The 25,489-nt window shown below is 31.6% G+C and overlaps 1 protein-coding gene across 3 annotated transcripts in view; it reads right to left on the minus strand.

The window, feature by feature from the left end:
* NSD2 (nuclear receptor binding SET domain protein 2) overlaps positions 1-25,489 on the minus strand; it is a 123,844-nt gene that overhangs the window by 58,572 nt on the left and 39,783 nt on the right. For 2 of the 3 annotated variants that reach the window (XM_051965984.1, XM_051965985.1), the window contains exons 2-7: positions 24,626-25,255; positions 23,656-23,818; positions 19,774-19,940; positions 17,837-18,319; positions 5,102-5,246; positions 1,899-2,017 (exon numbers count right to left, since the gene is read on the minus strand). In XM_051965984.1, the coding sequence (XP_051821944.1) occupies positions 1,899-2,017; positions 5,102-5,246; positions 17,837-18,319; positions 19,774-19,940; positions 23,656-23,818; positions 24,626-25,162 (1,614 nt within the window). In that variant the 5' untranslated portion in view covers positions 25,163-25,255. Of the gene's footprint in view, positions 1-1,898; positions 2,018-4,084; positions 4,163-5,101; positions 5,247-17,836; positions 18,320-19,773; positions 19,941-23,655; positions 23,819-24,625; positions 25,256-25,489 lie in introns of all 3 variants that reach the window. The other variant, XM_051965983.1, reaches the window with a different exon arrangement.

The raw sequence follows: 25,489 nt of genomic DNA on the forward strand, positions 1-25,489 counted from the left end.
AAATAGCCATTTCCATCTGATAACTTCTTGATAACTGAACTACAATGAGGTGCTAAGCTCAATCTTTCTGATATACATTTATATCAATGTTCTGAAATTTAAAAATAGGAATTATGCCTTAAGAGCAATACTATCTAATATTTCATAAAAATATTGACTTTTAAAACAAATATCATAAGAGAACACCATTTCTTAGGGCCACCTTACACATCAAGATTTATAAACAGTCTCATTTCAAGATAAAAAATTGGAAAGGACTATAAGTATGCACCCAGTAAACATTTAAGCTCTACTACTAACAAACAGGAGTAATGTGCCACCTAGTGATGTTTGCTCCAACCATCCAGTCTATCAATGAATCAAAAGCATCCAGAAAGGCACAGACATTAGTTAAAATATAAGAATAAGCTATGCAATTAAAAAAAAAAAAGAAAGACTTCTTGTTCCTTATGATAAATTTCATCCCTGGATTTTTCAGAATAGGTGTATATATTCTAGTAAAAACAGAAAAGATTAAAAAAAAAATTCATTAACTATTTCAGATCTGTGAGAAATAGAACTTCATGCAGAGTTTATATATATGTATAACATATATATACACACACACATATGTGTATAAATAAATTAAAAACTTTTGTTTGGTGAGGCAATTGAGATTAAGTGACTTGCCCAAGGTCACACAGCTAGTAAGTGTTAAAGTGTCTGAGGCCGCATTTGAACTCAGGTCCTCCTGACTCCAGGGCCCATGCTCTATCCACTACACCATCTAGCTGCTCCTATATTCAACTCTCATATATAATGCTATGCCCCGTGTTTGAATGAAGTAAAGGTATTCTTTTCAAATATTTTCATATTAAAACAATTTATATATAAACATATGTACACATATATGGGAAATAATATCATGAAATAAAAACTTCAAGAGGTTAAAATACATTTGCAATACACAAAATATGTAAAATCCTAGGTTTAGGTTTATCAAACAAATAATCCACCTATTTTAATGGATGATTTATCCTTGGAATAAAAGAAGGCAATTCTTTTCCTCTATGGTATTGTATAATGAGGGAAAAAGTTTATCAGTGCTTAGATATAACATATATTGTATTATCAATTTACATATTATTGAAGATCATGGATGACAGTTTTGAAAAACTAAATAAATGTCTAGAATTTGACTAAAATTACATAAAATGAAAGAGTTTGTGATTTAACCAAGATATAATTTCCAAATAGGCTGTACTATACTCCCTCTCAAAAAACCTATAGAAACCTGTAAGGAATTTAATTTTTGAGGCAGGAAATCAAAACCTGTGATTTCATTGATGTGTAAAGAAATCCCAGTGATTAAGGTCCTCCTACCAATGCTGAACTTCAATTTTTCTGTAACCTCTATTATTACAAAGTTGCCCAGTGCACTGAAAAGTTAAGGGACTTGACCACAATCACAGACCCAATATTTGTTAAAAACAGGTCTTCCTGACTTCAAAATCAGCTCTCATTGCTCTTTCACTTCCTCTCTTCATGAACTCAGATTTCAAAAAAGCATTAGTTTCTTTGTATTTAGTACACTTTTAGATTTAATGGAAATCAATCTCAATCTATGAAGGACTCCCTTTTATAGAGCAAAATTAATATTATAAAATAAGGTATTATATAATGACATTCTCAAATTTCACAAACATCAATTTAATTATGCTCTTGGTGAAATCTTCATTTGGTTAATCAGATTTGTTTCCCAAAGATAAATATCTAAATAAATATCTTCTGACTAGGTTATTATAATGACAAATTCCAATTTCACAGAATTGAATCAAAAATAAAAATACTAACAAATTTAATCAATCATGTGACTGGTATTTTTATAAGCAATTCAAACAATCCAATAATATAATTACCTTCCGATTATTGTGTTTATCCATCCTGAGTCTTTTCCTAGCTGGTTCCTGAACTTCAAAATCTTCTGTAGGGTGCTGTGTCCTCTTTGTATGGTTTCTTTTTTTTCCATGTAAGTTACCTTGGAATGGGGGATGGGGAAACTTACATGAAAAAATACTCTTAAAGCCCAATTAAAAGTATTGTGAACCTATCAAGGGTAGCAAATTTTAAAAACTTAAATGTTCCTCGATGCATTTAAAAGTTTCTTTAATCATAATAGTATCTCTCTAGGGCCTTGCTGTTACAGGCCAAATTAATTTACCAAAAATTTCAAGGAACAACATCAAACATCCTATTATGTCATTTATTGAAGCTTTGGAATGTTTTCTTTATCTGATGATTTATCTTGTAATAATTTTTATTATAACAGTACCAAAATACTTCAGAATCTTACAAATTTTAATATGGGCCCATTAAAATTAAATGTGCACACACACACGCACACACACACAAAAGTATGTATACACATATGTATGTGTGTACATATACATATACAAATTCTTTACAATTCTTTGAATTTCAATGACTTACTTAAAATAACAAGTGTTCTCCCTTTTATTTTGTATGTTAACAACTTCTTAACATTTTCTCTGAATCTGAAATGCATTATATCCTTTTAGGATATAAAAAACCTGAAGAATTCAATTTAAGAGTCATATAAAGGAATCAGACATTTAACTTGATAAGCAGTTGACCTATCTTGATATGGAAATTTATATATTCTCTAACTAAAGGAGAAAATGTCTTCATTTACATAATTGCTTTAAAAAAGCATTAGCTGAGAGAGCTAATCCAAGCTTTTTAAAAATCATCACTAGGTTGGGACCTCTGCCAATATACCACTCTTTGAGAACAGCTGGTATCTATAACTATAGAATTAAATCCCAGAGCATCAGAAATATGTTTTCCAGATCCAGGTGAATAATCTATCTACCTATCAAACTAAAAGAAAGAAACAGCTATTGCACAGAGTCTCAACTAAGTGCATGTTTTAAGAATACAAAATAGTAAAATGGCTCAACAATCACAAGGTGTATTGACATATCAAGTATGGACAAATTAGCTTAAAAAGTAAAGCATGCCTGGTTAAATTAAATGTCCATAACTATACGTTGCTTCCAGAAACCCACCTGCTGGATGGCAAAAAATACCCAAAGAAAAACCTTCAAACTTGTATTTACCTATCCTCTCTAATGCACAAAATAATATATAGATAACCGGCTTGCTCTATTCACATACTTCTTTTGTTGACAAAGTTAAAACTAAAGAAGAGGCCCAGCACTCACCCCATTATGTTTCTCTTATTACAATCACTAAACCATTATAGTCAATAACAATCTTTGTTCTAGATTGTAGTAAACTATGTGATTTATTCAGAAATCCCTTTCATGTATCACATTTTATTTCAAATGCCTATAATTATAATAGTTTTAAAGGTCAATGAGGTAGCCCAGACATAGGTTCTCTGAATACTTTCAAAAACTAATACTCAAGGTAAGATAGTCAATGCCATGAACATTCTGCATCTTTATTAATTAGCACCAGAGTAATTTTAAAATTAAGACAGCTGAAAACAAATACTTTGATTAAACACCATTTGCAGAAGAGGACTACAAACAAATACTTAAATTCTACTAGCTTTCTAAGCACAAAAATTTTTTTAAACAAATTTGTGAAACATTTTTTGAAAAAGCAAAGATAAAAGCAAGAGTTACTTCTATCTTTTGTTATCATCAAGCTAGTTATTTCAAATCCACAGCTTACACTACAGGGTTAAGATTAACTTTTTTTGGGAGGGGAATCAAGTATTCTATTAGTTTTAGTCAAACATGCCAAGCTTTTAAAATTGTGACACTTTTCTGAAATTAATTTATCCCATGAAGAAGTCTAAAAATTAATTATTTCCACTTATTGACTACTAAAACCCTCTCACTATTCTAATCACATTATTTGCAAAAGACACTGACCAAAGTAACAATTTCAATACCACAGATTGAATAGAAATTTTATATTGGATCTATTAAAATCCTTAAAATAAGACAATAGCTTCTAAAGAAAAAATGAAGATATTATGGTATGTGGGTGATTACAATCAATCACTTTTTTAAATGGTCAACTAATTGTACACAATACAAATTGCAATTACTTCTGGATCTTGATCTCCTTTTAGGTGAATCTTGAAACACTTTACGTTTGGTCTCTCCAATATTCTTCAATGATGAACCTTGAGAGATACAGAATTTTTTTGTTTTTTTAAACTGATATCCAAATATTTTATATGATTCTTAAAATACTGTTAATTTCCCAACAAAATAATTTTGGACACACATTCAATTTAAATATGATCTTTATACATTAAAAAAAAATCTGGTAAAACACACCCTCATTCTTGTCATTGCCCAAAGCAAAGTGTCACACTGAAATTTTTCAAAAACTGGAAAAATTCTTTCTTAAGAGTGCTATAAAGAAGTAATGGGGTCAAAGATCATTTGATTTTAAAGATCAGGCCAGCTTCATATGCTTTGTATAACTTTTTCTTCAAGTAACTTACTCAAGAGAGTAATAAACATTCATCAAATGATGAATCAAAAACACATGTCAATTAAGACAACTCCCAGGAATAATTTATATTTGTTAATATTGCCAGATATAAAGCATGAGTAAAACAAGTTATTTTTAAGGGTTTTGGAAGATATTCCCTGGGATTATAGCTCTAGTTGTCTGCAAAAGTGGGATATGACTGCTGTTTATAAATCTTTCATACACCAAATGATCCGTGAATTTGCACTCACAGAAAACATCTTAATTTCCCAACTCTTCCTCTCCAAACCTTTCTCAAATATTTCTGCAGATAGTAAAGGCTAGAGTGCAGCTGCTTTTAGGCAAAAGAAGAATGAGAAACCTGTAATTTCAAAACAACAGAAGGTGTATGTACATAAAACAGCTCTTCATTAACAATAAGCAAGAAATGTAGACTTCAGAGAGTGCTTTTTTATTGTAATCATTTGTATTTTTTTTTTGCTACTGGCACAAACACCACATAGTAAAACTGGAAAACAGTGAACCACTTCTTTCCCTACACATCTCAAATATATGTGCTTAGTTTGACATCACTATACATATAAATTTTAATTAGAGTACACTAGCACAGTTTTGTGTTTACCAGAGTCTTCTTCAGATTTGGGAGAGGTCACTATGGCAAACTTTGTGTTATAACGAGCTTTCTGCTTTTCATTAAGCATATTCCACTGTGATTCGAGCAATTCTTCAATTTCTTCAGATGAAGCATCTGGATGTTCAGCAACTACCTGTGAATACAAATGTTTATTAAAAGCAATATTTTTTAAACTGTGCTTTTAACTAATAATAATGCATTTATTGCCCCATAGATATTAATTCTAATAAGCTTTAGACTTAAAAAAGTAAAACTATAATTTTAAAAAATAATTATATTAGTGAGCCAGTAATATTGGGAAGAAAAAAATTTTGCTTCATCAACAATACAGAAGTCTTTGAAAACACCATCACTCTATATATTGCAATTATACTTATTTTTTTAAAAATTCAACTATATAATTTTTCTCTTCTCTCCATAGCTCTCAACTACTTAAAAAAAAAAAGTAAAGAAAAAGAGAACTATGTTAAACAATATTCATGGTCAAGAAAAACAAACTTTCACAATGGTATCTAATTTTTGTCTAATTTTGTATCTTCAATATATCACTTCTCTGTTCAGATGAGATGAGCTGCAAGTTCCTCTGGATCATGGGTCATTAATTATCTTCAAACAGAACATTTTAATTTTTAGTGATGGAAAATAAGCCTCAATTTTATCATCTTAACAATATTAGTACTGTTTTATAAGTAGGGTTCTTAAGCCTCCTTTATAGCTAGGAACTAGATCTTTTTACAGAATATAAGCCACTACTTGACATATTTCATTTTGATCACATTGTTGACAGCTAAAATCTACCTGTAGAGACTTTTTTTTTACAATTCAGGAAGATTTCCCACAAGATTAGTAGCAAGGAACTTTCCATGTAGATCTTACTAATCGGCAATTCAACCCAAGAAAGGATTTGTTAAGCATCTGTAACATTCAAACACTTGTTGTAGATGCAAGGAATACAAAATAATAGAAACAATTATAAAGATAAATACAAAATACATACCAAGTAATTTCAAGAAGAGAGGAGTGAAAATAACTTGAGATTAACACACAAAAAAATGGAACTATACTATAAAGGACACGATCTTTTATGAGGCAGAAGTAAGGAGGGAGAATATTCTAGATATAGCAGTCATTTGTGCAAATGTATGGAAGCATGAAAGAAAATATGATGTATGAGCAACAAGTCAATGTGGCTAAAAAAGAATATGAATAACATGATGGAGATGAATTGGATTATGGAAGTCTTTAAATAACAAATTGGGTAAAGTATTGAAAAAATTATTAAGAGGTGACAAAAAATAGGTATGTTTTAATATCAGTTTGGCATTATGAAAAGGATGGATTGGAGAGAGGTGAGTCAGGGAAATAAATTATAAAGTCATTTTAATAGTACAGGTGAGAGATGATGAGGGTTTAAATTAGGGTAGAAGTTAAATGGATAAAGTGGGACAGAGATAAAAGATGTTATGAAGGTAAATGTGAAGGAATGGGAAAAGTCAAAGGACCAAAGAAGTCTAAATGAGGGACTAGATGGATAGATAGTATCCTCAACAAAACATAAATAGCAAAGTGTGGAAAAGGGTAACCTTGGAGGAAAATGTGAATTTTTCTTAGGAAATACTTAAGATGCCTATGGAACATTTAGGGGAAAATATTCAGTAAGTTAATATACTTGGAGCTAAGAGTGGATATGCAAAGACTAGATATATTGATTTGGTATTTCTCTGTATAAAGATATTTCAACCCAAGTGAGATGAACTCACCAAGATACAGAAAGAAGACTCAAATCAAATTCCTCAATCCCTAGAACTGTTAATATGCAGAAGATGATGATCTAGTAAAAAAGCCTGAAAAGGAATGGTCAGAGAAAGAAAACCAAGAGGCATGTCATAGAAGCCAAGAAAGCAAAGAATGTCTACAAGGATGTAAAGAAGACAATGCTGAAATCTATGTAAATGGATCAAAGAGAATGAGCACTAAAAAATGAACACTAAACTTAGCATTTAGGGATTCATCTAGCCATTCTAGAGAATAATTTGGCACTATGCCCAAAAGGCTATAAAATAGTACATACCTTTGACTAAACAGTATCTCCACTAGGTCTGTATCCCAAAAAGATCATAAAAGAGAGGAAAAGGACCCACATGTGCAAAAATTTTTGTGGAAGCTCTTTTTTTTTTTTTTTTTTTTGGTGCAAGGAAACTGAGTGGATGTCCATTAATTGTGGAATGGTTGACTATGGCATATATAATGGAATACTACTGTTTATAAGAAATGCTGAATGGGCTGATTTCAGAGAAGTCTGGAAAGACTAAACTAATGGTGAGTGAAGTAAGCAGAATCAGAAGAACACTGTACACAGTTATGGCAAGTTATGTCACGATCAACTATAATAGATTTAGCTCGTCTCAGCAATACAGTGATCCAAGATAATTCCAGTAGACTTGGAATGGAAAATGTCATCTGCATTAAGAGAGAACTACAAAGACTGAATGCAGATTGAATCATACTAGTTTCAACTTTGTTTGCTTGCTTTTTCTTCCTCATGATTTTCACTTTTTGTTCTGTTTTTCTTTCACAATATGACTAATATGAAAATAGGTTTAAAATGATTATACATGTATAACCTATAATACATAGCTTGTTGCTTTGGGGAAGGAGAAAAAAAGAATGTTAAAAACTATCTTTACATATAACTAAAATATAAAATACTATTGAGGAAAAAAAAAAGAAATTGTAGGAATCTTGATGAAAGCAGTTTCAACTGATTGATGAGGAAAAAATGAATGCAAGATATTGAAAAATGGGAACTATGTGGGAAATTCAGGCAATAAATGTTGCCAAATTTTTCTAGGACTTTGATTGCAAAAAGGAGATATAAAACAAACTAAAGAAATAGCATTTGACTTCTCGCTAATGCTTTTTATTGTCCTCATTTGCATCATTCTTGTGTATTGCTTCTATTCCTCTTACAATCTTGAAACCATAGTTGACCAATTCATTCATGAGCTCTCCTTGCTTCGATTTAGTGGACAAGAAGTGATGATTTACATTTGTAGGAAATGAGAAAGGAGTAAGAGATTAAATATGTGAGAAGGAGGGAATGAATCTGGAGCAAACTTTTGGAAGACAAGATCAAGGACACAAATGGAAGAAGATCCATCTCCTCATCAGATTCTGGAACAAGTGAGAAAAGAGAAGTTTTTTTTTTAATGCATTTGAAGTATAGTGTGAGGAAGAAAAGGAACTTACTACAGATGATCTCTATCTTCTTAATAAAAGATGTGAGGTCTTCTGCTGAAAGAGTAAGGAAGAAGTGGCACATAAGAGGTTTAAGAAGAATGAAGATTTGGAATAGAGAAGAAAAAAAGGACTGTCACATGACAAAGAGGGTCATTTAAGGTTAGATAATAAATTTATGATGAAGATAGTCAGCATGTGTGACTTTCTCCAAATATATTCAATATTATTTGATAATGAAAAGAGAAGTCAGATAGCATGGATAACCCCAACCCCCAAAGTTCAGTCTTGGTAAGATATAACCAAAGATGGAAAATAAAGCTAGAGATTCAAATCAAAAGTAGTTGATGGATAGTAGTCAACTATGGGGTCAATAACAGAAGGAAAGATAAAGTTAGAGGAAGGGTGTTATGAATTGATACAACAAAGAAAGAGTTTAGTGATTGAAGATTTCAATCAAGAATGTGTTTAGGAAGAATGAGGCAAGAGATTGAAAGGCAAAAATTTGTGGTCAAAAAAAGGATTCTTCAAGTTTTAGATAATGGATATAAAAAATTATAGGTTATGGTTAGATCAAGAATGTGACATTATTTTATGTAGCTGAAATGGAATGAAGATTAAGGTCATCAGAGTTTGGAAACTAATGATAAAAGACGGCAGGTTATTTGAGGAAATATTAGTATATGTATTCTAAAGTTCTGAAGTATGAAGACAGATTGGAAGAGGGGAGTAGAAAAACATGAGTAGAGAACTGAAGCTTCTTGAGCAAAACAGAATGACTAGTATGCACTAAATGATTGGTGACAAGGTTATTGAGGTGGATGATAAAAATAGATGGAGTAGACCCTTAAAGAGAGGAAGGTTGCTGATTATTTAATGGCAAAAAGGACAATCTAGAAATAAGGGTGAAAACAACTCCAGTGCTTTGTGATTATCATTCTCTATTCTCTCTTCCAGTACTTTAAATGGATCTGTGATATCATCCATGTTGGTAGTTTCTCCAACAGAGAACACAATTCATCCTGCCTTTTTATATCAGCCTGCCTCTAGAGGCCAACCCAATGTACTGGGAACTCTTCATGGAGTCTCCTTGATACCAATAAAATACACATAGGCTGTCCATGAATAATTCTTCATTCTATTGCCAAACAATAAGCTCCATTATCTTCTTCAATCATACATTTCTTTGATGACATGCTTTTCGTAATTTTTAATGTTTCTTTCTGCAATGTGTTGCAGCCTGCATAGTCACTATGCACCTTTCCATCACTGAATGAAAAGCCGTATTAAAATATGGAATTTTCCTTTAGGTGAACAATTTGGAAGTCCAAAGGATTTTCAAACATTTTGATTCAGCAACACAATTACTAGGATCTTTATCCCAAAGAGATTTTTTTAAAAGAGAAAAGGACCTATATATAGAAAAAATTATAAACTATTTTTATGTGGCAAAGAAGTGGAAATTGAAGAAATGTCTATCAATTAGGAAATGGCTAAACATGTTTTATTCTCTGCCTTAAGAAATGACGAGCAAATTTCAGAAGACATAACTAATGGACAGTTAAGTAGAACAAAAAGAACATTATACACAGTAACAGCATTATTATATGATGAAGAACTGTATTGCTTCTATTCCTCTTACAATCTTGAAGCCATAGTTGACCAATTCATCCATTAGTTTCCTTGCTTTGCTTTAGTGGACAGAGAATATTGTGTACATTTGTAGGAAATGAGAAAGGAGTAAGAGATTAAATATGTGAGAAGGAGAGAATGAACCTGGAGCAAACTTTTGGGAGACAGGATCAAGGACACAAATGGAAGGAGATCCATCTTCTTCTTATACTAAGCAATACAATGATTCAGGACAATTCTGAAGGCCGTAGGACAAAAAATGTTATCTATCCTAGCAAAAAAACACAGGACAATTCTAAAGGCCTTAGGATAAAAAATGTTATCTATCCTAGCAAAAAAACAAATAACAAAACTGATGGAATCTGAATACAAATTGAAGAACACTCTTTTAAAAACTTTATTTTTCTTGTGGGGAGGGAAGTCTTTTGAAACTTGGATAATTTGGAAATGTTTTGTATGATTCGATGTGTGCAATCTATATCAAATTATTTGCCTTCCAGAAACTAGGCACAGACCAACATCTCATATCTATACCAAGATAAAGTTAAAAGAAGTACATGATTTAGACATAAAGGGTGATATTATAAGCAAATTGAGAGAAAGGAATGGTTTGCCTGTCAGATCTTTAACAATGGAAGGAATTTATGACCAAACAAGAAACAGAAAATGTTATGAAATGCAAAACAAATATACCAATTACATTAAATGAAGACAATTTTGCACAAACAAAACCAATTCAACCAAGATTAGAAGGAAAGCTGAAAGATGGGAAACAATTTTTACAACCAATGGTTCTGACAAAAGCCTTATTTTTTAAAATATATAGAGAACTGAATGAAATTTATAAGAATATAAATCATCCCTCAATTGATAAATGGTCACAGGATACAAAAACAAGCAGTTTTCAGATGAAGAAATGAAAACAACAAAAAAAATTTTTTAATAAAAAATAAAAACTGTCTGTAACCATGCAAAAAAAAAAATACTCCAAATCATTAATGATTAGAGAAATGCAAATTAAAACAAGTCTGAGGTACCATCTCATACCTATCAGTTTGGCTAATAGGTTAGGAAAAGAAAATGATAAATGTATCATTGGTGGAGTTGTGAACTGATCCAACTATTCTGGAGTGCAATTTAGAACTATGCCCAAAGGGCTAGAAAACCTAATACCTTTTGATCCAGCAATACCACTACTAGGACTGTATCCCAAAGAAATCATAAAAGGGGGGAAAGGACCCACATGTGCAAAAATGTTTATAACAGTTCTTTTTGTGGTGACAAGTAACTCAAAACTGAGGGCATGCCTGTCACTTGGGGAATGGCTGAATAAGTTATGGTTTATGAATATAATGGAATATTACTGTTTTATAAGAAATGATGAGCAGGCTGATTTCAGAAAAAGCCTGGAAAGACTTACATGAATTGATGCTGAACAAAGTGAACAGAACAATAAAAGCAACATTATGCAATGTTCAACTATGATAGACTTAGCTCTTAGCAATATAGTGATCCAAGTCATTCCAAAAACTAAAAAGATGGAAAATGCCATTCACATCCAGAGAAAACTACTATGGAGACTGAATACAGATTGAAGTGTATTATTTTTACTCAAATTTTTTTTGTTATGGTCTTCCTTTTTGTTTTGATGCTTCTTTCATAATATGACCAATAAAGAAATATTTTAACGTAATTGTGCATGTATAACCTATATCAGATAACTTGCTATCTTGGGAAGGGGTCCCAGAAGAAAAAATCTGGAATTCTTAATCTTACAAAAATGAAATGCTGAAAAGTATCTTTACATGTAATTGGAAAAAATTGAAATAGAATTATAAGGGGAAAATAATGCTTGCCTTCTCTAGTAAATAGAGAATATGAAACTCAAAATGTTAAAAAAAAATCTTTAAAATTGTTTTTATATGTAATTGGAAAAAATATAAAATTTTTCACGTGAAAAAAATTTTATATAAAAATTTACATAAATTTTATATGAATTTTATGTAAAAATTTGTAAATACACACATATAAACATATGTATTTTTAATAGTATTTTTCTTGTTTCCTTGGGTTCATTAGAAGAGCTTCAATATTTCCCAAAAGCAATCTAGTCTATTCTCCCTCCTTATTCTTGGGCCATTTCTTTTTCTACTTGTAGTGTATGCCTAAGACAAGTTTAAGTTATAGGTTATCCAAGTATGTAACATAATTCATGCACTTGGCTTTTCTTATATAGTTAGCCCAAACTTAAATGATTGCCCTAATTCCCTGATTCCACATCAGAGGATCAAAGTGGACCAGGCTTATGAGCCTAGAGGCATAACATAGGTAGGGGATAGGCAGGATGCTCACTAAGATTATTACTCTCTCTTTTTCCCACAAAAATCATTTTTCCATTTTTTCAATTCCCTTATCATGCATTTGAAAGGTTACATTAGCACTTTATAGAATGAATTCACAAGTACTTTTATGAATGTTTTGCTTTTTTATGAGTATAAACCTGACACATTTTATCTTTTTTTTCCCCTCTATTGCATGCATAGTCAAATGTGCAGTATGAATAAAATTACATAAATGATCAAATGCTGAGGGCTGACTAACAATTGATTATGGGTGACATCTAAGGCAGTATTTTGCTCTACGAAATCAAATATTTTTATAATAAAATAAGCACAATAAGGGATCTTGTATTCTTTATTTCTATCAGTCAATTGTGTGATAGCCATTATGTGGTTTACAACAGAACATACGTCTGCCTCTTCTAATATCATCATCAAGGACACATTTGATACGTGTGTAACATTGACTTTCCCAAATCAATCAGTAGATTTATTAAATTGTCTTAAAATTTTGAATTCTTTTGTTCTCACATTACTTCAATCTATTCCACTCTTTTTCTTTAAATACTTTTTGTGACAAAGATTAGCACTTAAGTAAAACATTCAATATGGTGCTCATACAAGGCAGCATACACAATAGTCTCTATTAACATTCTATACAGTAGCTGCCAGCCTTTCTACTATGAAGAGGGAGGTACTATAACTATAGTCCATCTGTTTTCATTTACTCAGAATTCAACTTCTTTATAATCTTTTCATTTACATTGTTTTAGCCACAGTGTAAACAGTTCTCTTGGTTCTGTTTCCTTGGCTCTATGTCAGTTCATTTAGATGTTTCAATGCTATTCTCAAGCTTTCATGTTTGTCATTCGATAATACTTCATTACATTAAGAAAATGTTATTTTTCATCTGTCTCCTCAATCTATTAGCACACATTTTAATCTGAATTTTCTTCTACCACAAGGTATAGCTACAAATAGTTTGATCCACATAGCACCTTTGTTTCTGTTTTTTGATTTCTCAAGGTCCTATGTCCAGTAGTAGATTCACTTGATAGTTTAAGTCATTTTTCTTGCATAATTCCAAAATGAAATTGAGAATGGCTAGACTATTTCACTATTCCAACAGCACATCAGTGTACTTGTCTCCATAACCCTCCAACATTGACCATTCCATTTGTCAATCTTTGCCAATTTTCATATTATGAACTTTATTTTAAGTTGCATTTCACTATCAGTGTTTTCATGTTGTTACTTATAGCTTCCAATTCTCTTACAAAACTTTACATCCTTTGATCATTTATTTACTTGTGAATGGCATTTGGTATAAAATATTTTTATCAATTCTTTATATATCAGATTCACTAATATTTTGATGCAAATTTTTTCCTTAATCCACAACTTCATTTTTTCACCCATTCTATTCATACAAAAGATTTTTAGTTTTTAAAAATTAATTTTAAATAATTATTTATTGCATTCCTTGTTTAAACTAGAGTTCTCCTTCTTAGCTGTAACTCTGAAAAGCGCTCATCTTGTACTTATATTTTTCCATGGTATAATCTGTTACATTCAGGTTACACCCACTTTTAAGTTTATTGTGGCAGAGAATCTAAGATGATGATTTAAATCCAATTCTGCCAAATTAGATTCCAGTTTTCTAAAAGAGAGTACTTCCCCAAACAAATTATGCTTTTAGGTTTATCAAATTCCTGACTGATAAACCTAAGAGTATAATTTGTTTGAGGAAGTATTTTTAAAATTGCTTGTCATAATAGAAACATTCTCCACAGAAACTGACAGAACATACTCAATTATGAATAGTTTTATTTTGGCATAAGCAAATAATACATAATAAAATATGTACCAGATGTAAGGATGCCCAATTACTCCTAAATTCAGGAATTATCTAGACTGTATATAGGCTACTCTGAACCTAGAAGTTCTAAGAAAGTCACAGTTTGGTATGTTAGCATGTTAGATACACCATTCCTAAGAATGCATAAAAGGGGAGCCAGAAACATAAGTCAATTAATGTTGGACTTACCTATTCTTTAATGGCTGATTATTATCTAAAACTCAAAAATGGTAGGCCAGATCCTGCACATGACTCCTCAAAAAAGGGCATGGTCTTGGGGATTGGGTGTGAACTGAAGCTGATGGCTGGAGTGTTTTTATATTCAGATTGCTGCTGCCAGGGCCTTTGAATGCTTCTAATTTTACTTAACTTATCATATATAAAACAAAGTATAAAGTACATTTAAAAAAAAAAAAAAACAGACCAGATAAGGGGAAAAAACTCATCTAACTTGACATTTTGCCTACTACACCCAATTCTGTCTCTGGTCTTCGGGCCTTCAGTTCAAGCTTCTGTTGATCCATTCATATACTCTTATTTCCTCCCAAGCCAGTTTACAGAACCACATCAATGTTGCTTAATCTCATCATTTCTACAATATCATTCTTTAGTAGCAACCAAAGCCCTGATATACCTAAACATGATGAAGGAGGGGGGCAAAGTAGGAGATGTACTATATTTTGATTTAGAGTATTAAGCTCTTCATAGAAAAAAATTTTTCTGCTTCTGAAACATTTGTTAATGCCTCAACTGCTGTTATTTTTATGGTCTTTTTGCAAATATTTATCATGAGTACAGCACTGAGAGATGGCTAATTGTCCCAAGAAACAATGTTTTTTTCTTGATTTTGCAAGTCCTTTATTTGCTCTTTAAGGAGAACCTGTGAACCATTCTTCCATTTAGTTACAATTTCCTTTTGTCTTCTGGTTTTGTTTATACTTAAAATGCCAATACTGAAGTGATTCATTTCCTATAGTAGCATGTCCATTTGTCCATCATCAATCAAGGACAGATATATAAGGGACACATCTGACACAGAATACCCATAGTTAAGTTAATGTTAGAGATATTTTCCATCTTTTTTTTTTATATTATAGTCACTGCAGAAGTAGAAGAGGGCCACACAGGACTAAAGATCATCTAAAAATTTCCTTTAATATTTTAAGTTGATAGACTTTAATTATTAATTTTTTTATTTATTTATTTTGCTAAGGCAACTGGGATTAAGTGACTTGCCCAGGGTCACATAGCTAGGAGATAAGTATCTGAGATCAGATTTGAACTCAAGTCCTCCTGACTTCAGGGTTGGTGTTCTATCCGCCTAAGAATTAATTATCAAATGGCCATCCTACTAGTAATGATTATCCTCATACTTAGTAAGGTTTTTCCTCAGAAGATAAAGACAATCTGTTACCCATCTCTCTTTACATCTATGTAATTCAGATCATTTACCTCAACCCCCTTCCTCCCTAAAACTGAAAGGGTACTACTTAATGGTATTATACAAATATTCTAATATCCACTACTCTCAAACTCAAACTACCCTAAAGTAAACAGTCAATTTACCTAGGCTATTGCTCGAGCTCCAACAACTGCTCAATCTTAGCAATCTAACTTAGGGGACACAAAAGCAAAGATAATTTCTTGAAATGTTTAGGAAAGGCTAAGATGACATGAAAAGATAATGATAAATAATGGAGGGAATGTGGTAGGACTGGGACACTAAAGCACTGTTGGTGAAGTTGTGAAATGATCCAACCATTGTCTAGGGCCATCTGTAACTAGGCTGAAAAGGCTATAAAACTGTAAAACTATAAAACTTTGATTCATCAGTGTTTCTACTAGGTCTGTATCCCAAAGAGATTTATAAAAAAAGGAAAAGGATCCATATGTGCAAAAATGTTTGTAGTAGCCCTCTTTGGATGCCCATCATTGGAGAATGGCTAAATAAATTATATTATTAATATTATGGAATATTATTGTTCTATAAGAAATGATAAGCAGGTTGATTTCAGAAAAGCCTGGAAAGACATATATGAACTGATGCTAAATGTAATCACTGGGCCAAAAGATTTGATCTTTATGACTTGGTTGTATCCAACTAGATACTTCTCCAAAAAGATTCTGCTAATTTGCTGTACCGGTATGCATATAACTATGCCTACGTCTCCAGCAAGTTATATTATTGCTTTTATTTCTGCCAGTTTGGTAGCTATGAAATATACTTCAAAACTGTGTGAAATTATATTTCTATGCGTTAACTAGACTAAATGTTTTTCAAAACAATTTTTCTTCTAACAATATGATTTCATGCTATTCTTAGTTTTACTGATTCCAAATTTTAGATGTTAAAAGTTTTTTTCTCTCATATTTGTCATAATTCTCCCAAAATCTAAGATTTTTCTTGATTGTTTTGGGGACAAACTTTTAATGTATTTAAATTTATTTACTTTATCCCATTTCTTAAGTTTGATAATTCAAACAAGTGTAATATATTATTTATACTCCCCCCCCCATTTTTTAACAGTTCATTTCCATATTTTTACTTTCTACGATCCGGCAAGTAAGTCAAAAGAACTATGATACTTACCTATCAGCTATTATCTTCAAAGTAAAATGAGATTGAGGACAAAACCTCTTTCCAACATAACTTTCTAATCTTATCTTACATGATTCCCTTTTATATATTCTACTCTCCAGTTAAAAAGGACTATTTTTTCATCCCTTAACCACATGTTGCACTTTTCCGACTTTATACCACTCTCTGTGTTGGAAGCACTCTTCTCTCTACATGTTTGTCTCCTAAAATAATTCTCATTTTTCAGGATTCAACTTAAATGCCATCTCCACAATATTGTTCCTAAGAGCTAAAGCTAAAAGTAAACTTTTCATCTAGCAAACTCATAGTGCCTAATTTATACAAATTATTCACTTATTTATGATAGCCCCCCCCACCAAAAAAAGAACATAATATTTAGGTACAAATCCTATTACCTCTAACTAGATGATTATGTTTAGGAAGATATGAACTGTGTCTTGAAATACTATATGATTGTATTGTTATTTTTATATTTTCCTTGTGGCTAGAATAGTAAGTGGTTGATAAAAATGTTGAATGAAAGGAAAAATAAAAGCTTAGTGAAATTACAATGGTATTTTAAATACAGACAATGCTACCCTGAAAGTCTTTTAAGAAAAAATAATACTTCTTGACATTAATATTTTTCTTTTATTTACTAGAAGCAATAATACCCATGAGAAAATTTAAAATAATAATATATTATTTTGATATAGAAAACCTCAACACCTACCTGAATCTAAGAAAGTTTTACCCAGGAAGTAACTCCTCCATTTCAGTTTCCCTCATCTCACCTACCTACACCTCAAAGTACCAATTTGACAAACATGCAAGAGGAGAAGTTATAATCTATTTTTACCCAAAAGCTGATAACTCTTTAAATACTGAAATTATAAAAATATTTCAATTTTGGTGATTCTCATCATTAAATGATAAAATTTATTTTCTCTAAAGTTTTTTTGTTGGAAATGTTCAAACATAGAAAATAATCTAAATTTTATAGATAACTTTCCCAAATTCAAAGAATAGTAAGTTTTATGTATTCAGTATAAAATTTATAAATTCAATAGAATACAAACCTCATCTCTGTGCTTCTGACAGAAGACCAAAAATTGAGACCCTGAATCTCCCTTTCTGCTTCGTGGAGTAGATGCCGCAGCCTTCTTTCTACCAATAGGAGAGCCCAATCCTCTTTTTGAATCTGCTTGTTCAGCTGCTCTTTGAGGAGTAATGTTTTTAGTCCCTGAATCACTTTCCTGGTTATCAGGACAAGTTGGTAATTTTGATCTCCTCCTCCTCTTGTTGGGGACACCTAATTCTTTATACTTTGGGTTTTGAGCGGTTTCTTCACTTACATCTGAAGATTCATCTACTTCTTCTAATGGGTCCACTGCAATACCAGCTTCTTTAGCTACTTGAGGATTTAGATGAAGTCGGTCCCTAACATAAACGAAGGTAAACTTGGCTTTCCGCTCTTCTACTGTCATATTCACTGCTTCTTTTGCTTGAATAATGCCCATTTCCCATTGGGCCCTTAATTTTCCTGATATAGGTTTCAACAGCTGGGGAAAAAAAAAAAAGAGACACAAAATTAGTAATAAAGAATGGCAAGTTTATTTTACTAGCAAAACATCTGAACAGATTTTACAGTCAAGAACGTCATCTCTAATTTGTGTTAAGTTTTCTATTTTCCTCCCTAAATTTTAAGATTTTTGTATGAATTAAATGACTAGTGAAATGAGCAGAACCAGGAGATCTTTATATATGGCAACAAGAAGACTATACAAATATTAATTCTGATAGATGTGGCTCTCTTCAACAATGAGATGAATTTAGTTTAGTAATTGTTTAGTAATGAAGAGAGTCATCTACACCCAGAGAGAAAACTATGGGAAATGAGAGTGGATCACAACATAGCATTTTCACTCTTTCTGTTATTGTTTGCTTGCATTTTTGTTTTCCTTTTCAGGTTTTTTTTCTTTCTTTCTAGATCCGATTTTTCTTGTGCAGCAAGATAACTGTATAAATATGTATTCATATACTGGATTTAACATATACTTCAATAAATTTAACATGTATTAGACTATCTGCCATCTGGGGAGGTGAAGGGGGGGGAGTGGTGAGGAGAAGGAGCGGAAAATTTGGAACAGAAGGTTTTGCAAGGGTCAATGTTGAAAAATTACCCATGCATGTTTTGTAAATAAAAAGCTATAATGATTTTTTTTTAAAAAAGATTTTTGTACATATGAAGGAAAAAGATTCCCAGAAAATATGTATTTACCTTGGGTTAATTACAGAGTCTATGATAAGTTTCTTAAGGTGCATATTATGAAATTATGGGATATTAATAAAATATTTTTAGACTAAAATTAAAAAAAAACACAATTAACCTCTATACCATACAATTCAAACATTCGTGAATTCTACAAGATTAAAAATTCTTGCAGATTCTACAAGATTAAAACAAATACTAGCTATAGCAATTTTCCAAGGATATGTACTTTCATTGGATAAAGGTTTTTGAGAGAGGATATAGATAAAAACTTAATTTATTTGCAGCCATAATAAGTGAATAAGCTGGTGAATAAGCCTCTCCAAACTTGGCAAGATTGGTTACCTGACCACAGACAAATAATGTATTGATGTATCACCAGGCCTAGAATCCCAAAACCTCTCAAGAGCTTGTGCTCCATATATAACTTATAGCAAATTGGTTACCATTTTAAGAAGAATAAAGGAAAATAAGAAGGGAGAGAAGGTAGGGAAATTTTGGAACTCAAAAAATTTTTACTTAAAAAATGTATATTAAAAATTATTTTTATATGTAATTGGAAAAAATAAAATATCACTATAAAGAAAGGAAAAAAAGAGTTGTGCTCTATTGGCAAAGGCTTCTAGAACCCAGGAATCTCTCCACACCAGAATAAGGGCATCAGTGGGACTTGAAGAAAGAAAAAAAAAAACCCACAAGATTTTCAAAAATTCTCTTCTAAAAGTTTTTAGCAACATTGATTACCTTGATCTTCTCAGCTTTTGTGGGTGCCTGTTTTGCACTTTCCTGACATAATTTTTCAAACTGCTCTTCTCCTTCAAATGGTACAAGACTCTTCTCAAATATCCAAGCTCTTTCTGGAGCATCACCAAAGAACTGTACATGATATTGGCGAGCACTCTTTTTCTGTCCTATTTTCACAAAGAAAATAAATGTACATTAGAAAAAAAAATGTTGGAAAGAAGTTGGGAAAATATCTAATTGTTTTTATCCTATATAAGTGAAAAAAATCAAGTTGTTTTATACTTTATTAACAAATTCTTTTCTCATTAAATGAATGTACAATTGATCTTTTATTATTTACCAAAGCAAAAGGCAAATAAAAAAATTCCATTGTATTTTAAAAAGGATAAAATAGTCATAAGTAATGGAGGTGAAAGATAAAGTTTTGGCTTGAATTGCTGGTTAGATCAATACTATAGAATTAAGTTAATTTTATTGAGGAATTAAACCAATCTATGCAACTTTTGGAGGTCCTTTATTTAGGCACCTATAATGTGTAAATCTATATAGGTAATTTGGGGAATTCATTAAAGGAGATTAGAGATGAGATTTAACCAATTTTAAATGAAAAAGTTAATATTGTTTAGAATGCTACCTAATAGGATTTCAAAGGGAGAAGCTGCCATCTGAAAATAAAGCATTAAAAGAAATAGATTCTGGTTATCAACCAGAGATTTGGAGCAGGGAAAATTTGAAAACTCTCAAGAGAAAGAGATTAAAAAGCAAATTTCCCGTTCTTAAAAAGATGCTACAAATCAAGATTTAATGAAAATGAATAATGATCCAAAATTAAGAGATTTAGAATGCTACAAACAAGTGGGAGCTTTCTTAAAAGAATATAAATAATGTCACCAGGCCACTAGAAGTTATAGGAAGACAGGTAAAGTATTAAACAATAGAGCTGTCACACTTTAATTCAACATTTATAAAATGTTTACTTTAATTAATGCTAAAGATACTAAAGTACAAAAGAAATAATTAAAAACAGTCTGTGCACTAAAGAAGTTTATAATCTACTGGATTTAATATGATTGATAAATAAATACAATTTAAGGAGGAAAAGAACACTAACAACTAGAGAAATCAGGAAAAGAGTTCTAAAAGATGACAAACAGAACCCTAAAGAAGTGAAGTATCCTAAGAAATAGAAGAAAGAAAGAAGTGAAGAATCTTCAGGGAAATAAGGAAAAATACATTCCAAGCACTTGGGGAGAAAGACTGTACAAAGTAATGGAGATCAGTGATGGCAAGTCAACTTTGGGGAAAAGTTAACATGCCAGTGTGCCTGTGAAATAAAATAGAATGAAGACAGACTGGAAAGAGTTTTAAATACCAACCAGAGAAGTTTCTATTTATTTCTAACGCTAATGGGGAATTCCTAAAGATTTTTAAGCACGAGGGGGACATAATCATATATCTGTGTCATAAGAAAGATTATTTTGTTAATTTTCAGAAGATGGATTGGCAAAAGAAAAAGCTGGAAGCAGGAAAACTAGTTAGGGCATTGTGACAGCAGTCTAGGAAAGAGGTAAAAATGAACTGAATGAGAATGGATGGAATTATGAACAGAAAAAAAGAGGATGGAGGAATGAATATAAAGGTTAAAAAAAAGTTTGGCAACTGATTGAATTATGGGGAAGTCAGGGAAATCAGAAGAGCCAAAGATGACATATACTTATGAGCTGGATAACTTAACAAAAAGGATAGTGAACTGAAAAGAAATAGGAAGACTGGAAGAGTCTTTAGGAATAAAAGTGGAAGATTATGAAGAAAATAATGGCTTCTTAGGAGAGAAAAGAACAAAGACTCATGTAATTATTCAGCTTTAGGAAAGCGCAATTAAGACAAAACCATCTTTTTAAAAGGGTTAGGAATCTTGAATGTATATTATAGGAAAGTCTTAGTAAAACAGCACACTAAACATTAGACATAAGAAAAAGTTGTCTGAGGTGTGCAGGAAACAATATATAAACCTACCTACCATGGCTAATGAGCAGGGGGAAAAAATCTTTCATAAAAAAGAAAGGTTATGGAAATGAGACGAGGCAAACTTACACAGAATATGGCAGATCAAATTATAAATTGTATGTTAAACCATCTAAAAATAAACTTGATATATTCATATCATTTGTGCTTAACTTGAAATGTTTTTCCATTTTATCTCCTTTTGTTTTTTGTCACCAGGCCTGGCTCTTCCTCCTTAAACCCTTCCCTGAATATTCTATCTCTTCTTTCTACAAGATCCTATCCAACTACTTATCTATACCTATCATAATTTAACAATAAAATATCAGTCTATATAATTTTTAGCATGTCTTGTTCTCAATTAAGTTCCTTAAGGACTTACTTCTTAAAATAGATCCATTGCACCTAGCACACAGTGTTACAATAGTCATTTTTTTAAACCCTAATACTTACAGTTGAAAAAGAGCCAATAACCAATTGGTCCAAAACCCAATTAATAGAGATGTAGCTACTCAAAGAATAGGTAGAATTACCTGATAATCATGGTGACAAAAGTTAAAAAAGAATTGACAATATAAAAAGGGCAAGGATTGGATGTATCAGCATAACAATAGAGAATTTCAGGAACTCAAGAGACATGGAGAATTATTTTGAAAAGCCTGTAAATAGTCTATCAACAAACATGAAAGTGCTTTAAATATCTAAAAACAAAAATAAAATGAAAACAATTCTTAGATTTCATCTTGCTACTCAAATTAGACACTTTTAGTGATGTTATAATTGATAATCTTTCCCAAAAACAATATGAAATCATGAGAAAAGTTACCAATCAGTTTTTGAATCCAAACTTCTACTATTAGGTAAATGACAAAAAAGTACTATATACACCAAACATCCTTAACAGCACTTTTCTGTAGTAGGAACCACTCCTACCCCCCAAAAAAATAAAACAGGTACCCATTAATTGAACGATAAATTAAATTGTGATATATGAATAGTATAAAACACTTTTATAGTCAGTGTATAATGAATATAAAGATATCAAAGAATGTAGATAGTCTTAGAGGAACTGATGTAGAGGAAAAAAAGGGACAACAAGGTCTCACAAAGGATTACAACTGATGTGATTCTTTATCATTTAATTTGTAAGGAAACAAATTCTTTCAGATTCTTGAGACAGTCTAGTTCTCTCTCAAATCTCAACTTTAATATACCAACAAAATTTTATAAAAGCTCCTCTATTCTACTGACTATCAGATAATACAGCATAAAAACGGTACATTCAAATGTAATGCAACCATAATTTTATCAGAGTCCCTTATGACCTTAAGAGTTTAAAAAAGTCATCTGTATGTATTTTGCCAGCATTATTTTTCCATTTTCCTATTTCAGTTGGGGTTTCTCTGGTGTGTATACACACATACACATATATATGCATGTAAAGAAAATTGACTTAAGCAACTAGAGAGAAATTTTTATGACCAAGTATAAAATAATAATAATGAATGGAGTGCAAAATTCTGGAGTGTTTAAACTAAGTAATCATAGGAAATGTTTCCAAGAAACAATGAATCCAATGAATAGGATTTGGAAAAATATGAAAATAGAATGAGTTAAAGTACATAGAAACAAGTAAAATGTATTCCCTATTTTAAGAGCTCCTCAAAGTGAATGTGACATAGATTAAAATAAATCATCTACTTATAAACAACAGCATCTACCTGGCCTAAGAAAAGGCAGAAACATTAATTCGAAGGTTATACAGCAAAAAGAGATTATAATATATATATAAAAACATTAGAGTAGGAAAACAAAGATCAAGAAAGAAATGAATGAGAAAAGTAAGGAAACAACAACAACAACCCATATACACTCTACCTTTTAGTTTGGTATAGCTGTGAAGTAGAGGATCTGCTGAAACCATACATGGCCACCAAGGATAACCTGAAACTTTTGACCATACCAAATCGCCAACATTATACTTCAACAGATGGTCTTTTTCTTTATTGATGTTTGGATATGACTCTCTCTTAGCTAGAATCTTTAAACAAACAAATGAAAATGCATAAATACTAAACCATCAAAAACTTTTGTAAAGTTTTCAACCACAAAACTGCCACAGAATTTTTCATTATATCCAATCTTACCTAAGTACTAATGTGTCTTCTGTGATTTACCTACTTAAAAGCTTTCCCCTATCCCCAATCTAATTTTTTTATTGCCTTTTCTTTCCATTATGAATACTTGTGCTTTTAAATAATGGAGAGAGAAAATATTCTGCAAATCCTACTCAATACAGGAATGAGTACTGAATCCCCCCAGAAACCTAGGAATTGAAAGAATTTATTGGTCTCTATCTTTAATTCCACTGGCCAAGAAAAGCAACTTCTGTCTGTCCTTTAGCTTCTACTCTTATTAATTAGACATTAGGAACAATTTAAGGTACCACAAAGGATTACAGTTGATGTGGTTCTTCATGTTTAAGTCACAAGGAGACAAATTCTTTCAGATTTTTGGGACAGTTTAGTACTCTCTCCCAAATTTCAACTTTAATGTACCAACACAATTTTCATTAAAGTTCCTCTATTCTAATGGCTCTCAGATAATACAGGGTAAAATGGCACGTTCAAAATATATCAAAGTCCCTTATAAACCTAAGAGCATAAAAAGTCATCTGTATGTTTGGAAGAGAGCACATTTTGCCAGTATGACTTATATCTTCCCATTTTCCTACTTCAGCTGGGCTTTCACTAATGTAAGCTAAGTTCTTGCCTTGGCCCTTGGTCACGTCTGAGAAGCTGACTGTCTTGTTAATCCTGTCCCTTCCCTCTTTTCCCCTGAAAATTACCTTTTTTTCCGAGGGACTTGAAGCCTTAGATACCAAAGCTGCTTCAACAAGGCCCTGTTCAAGTAAGGAATCATACTTTATGCTCCTTTTCCTATTCCTTCTTGACTTGTTTTCTAGTTTTTGTTCATTTTCTTCTGATTGGGACACATCTGGACCATTGTCTCCACAAATAGAAGATTCAAAGAGAGGTTTTCCATTCATGTATGTTTTGGTGATTTTCAGTTTAATCTCAGGAGAGCCATTTTTGATAGGAGTAGTATGAGGGGGTGTTCCAATTCCCTTTATTTCCTGGGATTCAAAACGCAGCTTGGTATCTTGGGCACCAGACTCTCCATTGAAGACTCGGGAGGTCAGATCTTTCAATTTATCAGCAGGAATGAATGGTAGCGCTTCATGGCCATTAAATTTTTGCATGACACCCTCTGGTAGGGTTGTAGAAATCTGAGCTTTGCTGAGGAACACTGAACATTCCCGATTAACTTCACAATTTTGAGTCTTCCCATTGGTATTTCCAAGGATCTCTGGAACTTGCTTCATTTTTCAGCTGACTTACAATTTTATGAATTATTGATGGAGAATTTCTTATAATACTAGAGTTCATTCAGTCCAGATTCTTCCAATATTACAACACTATGGTTTAAAAAAAAAAAAGTTTAGACCTTCAAACAAGAATCTTGACATTTTAACAAAAGAAAATTTACCCACTTATTAGACCTTACATTTTAATTTGTTTGCAGTTGTGACAACTATAAATAAGCAGTCAATAATATTAATACCAAAGGATTTTCAGAGATTCCTTTATTATGCTTAGATTATATTTCAAACTAGTCAAGTTTCATTTAAGTGCCTACTTGAGGATCCAAA

The sequence above is a fragment of the Antechinus flavipes genome, chromosome 6 (assembly GCF_016432865.1).
Source record: "Antechinus flavipes isolate AdamAnt ecotype Samford, QLD, Australia chromosome 6, AdamAnt_v2, whole genome shotgun sequence".
NCBI lineage: Eukaryota > Metazoa > Chordata > Mammalia > Dasyuromorphia > Dasyuridae > Antechinus > Antechinus flavipes.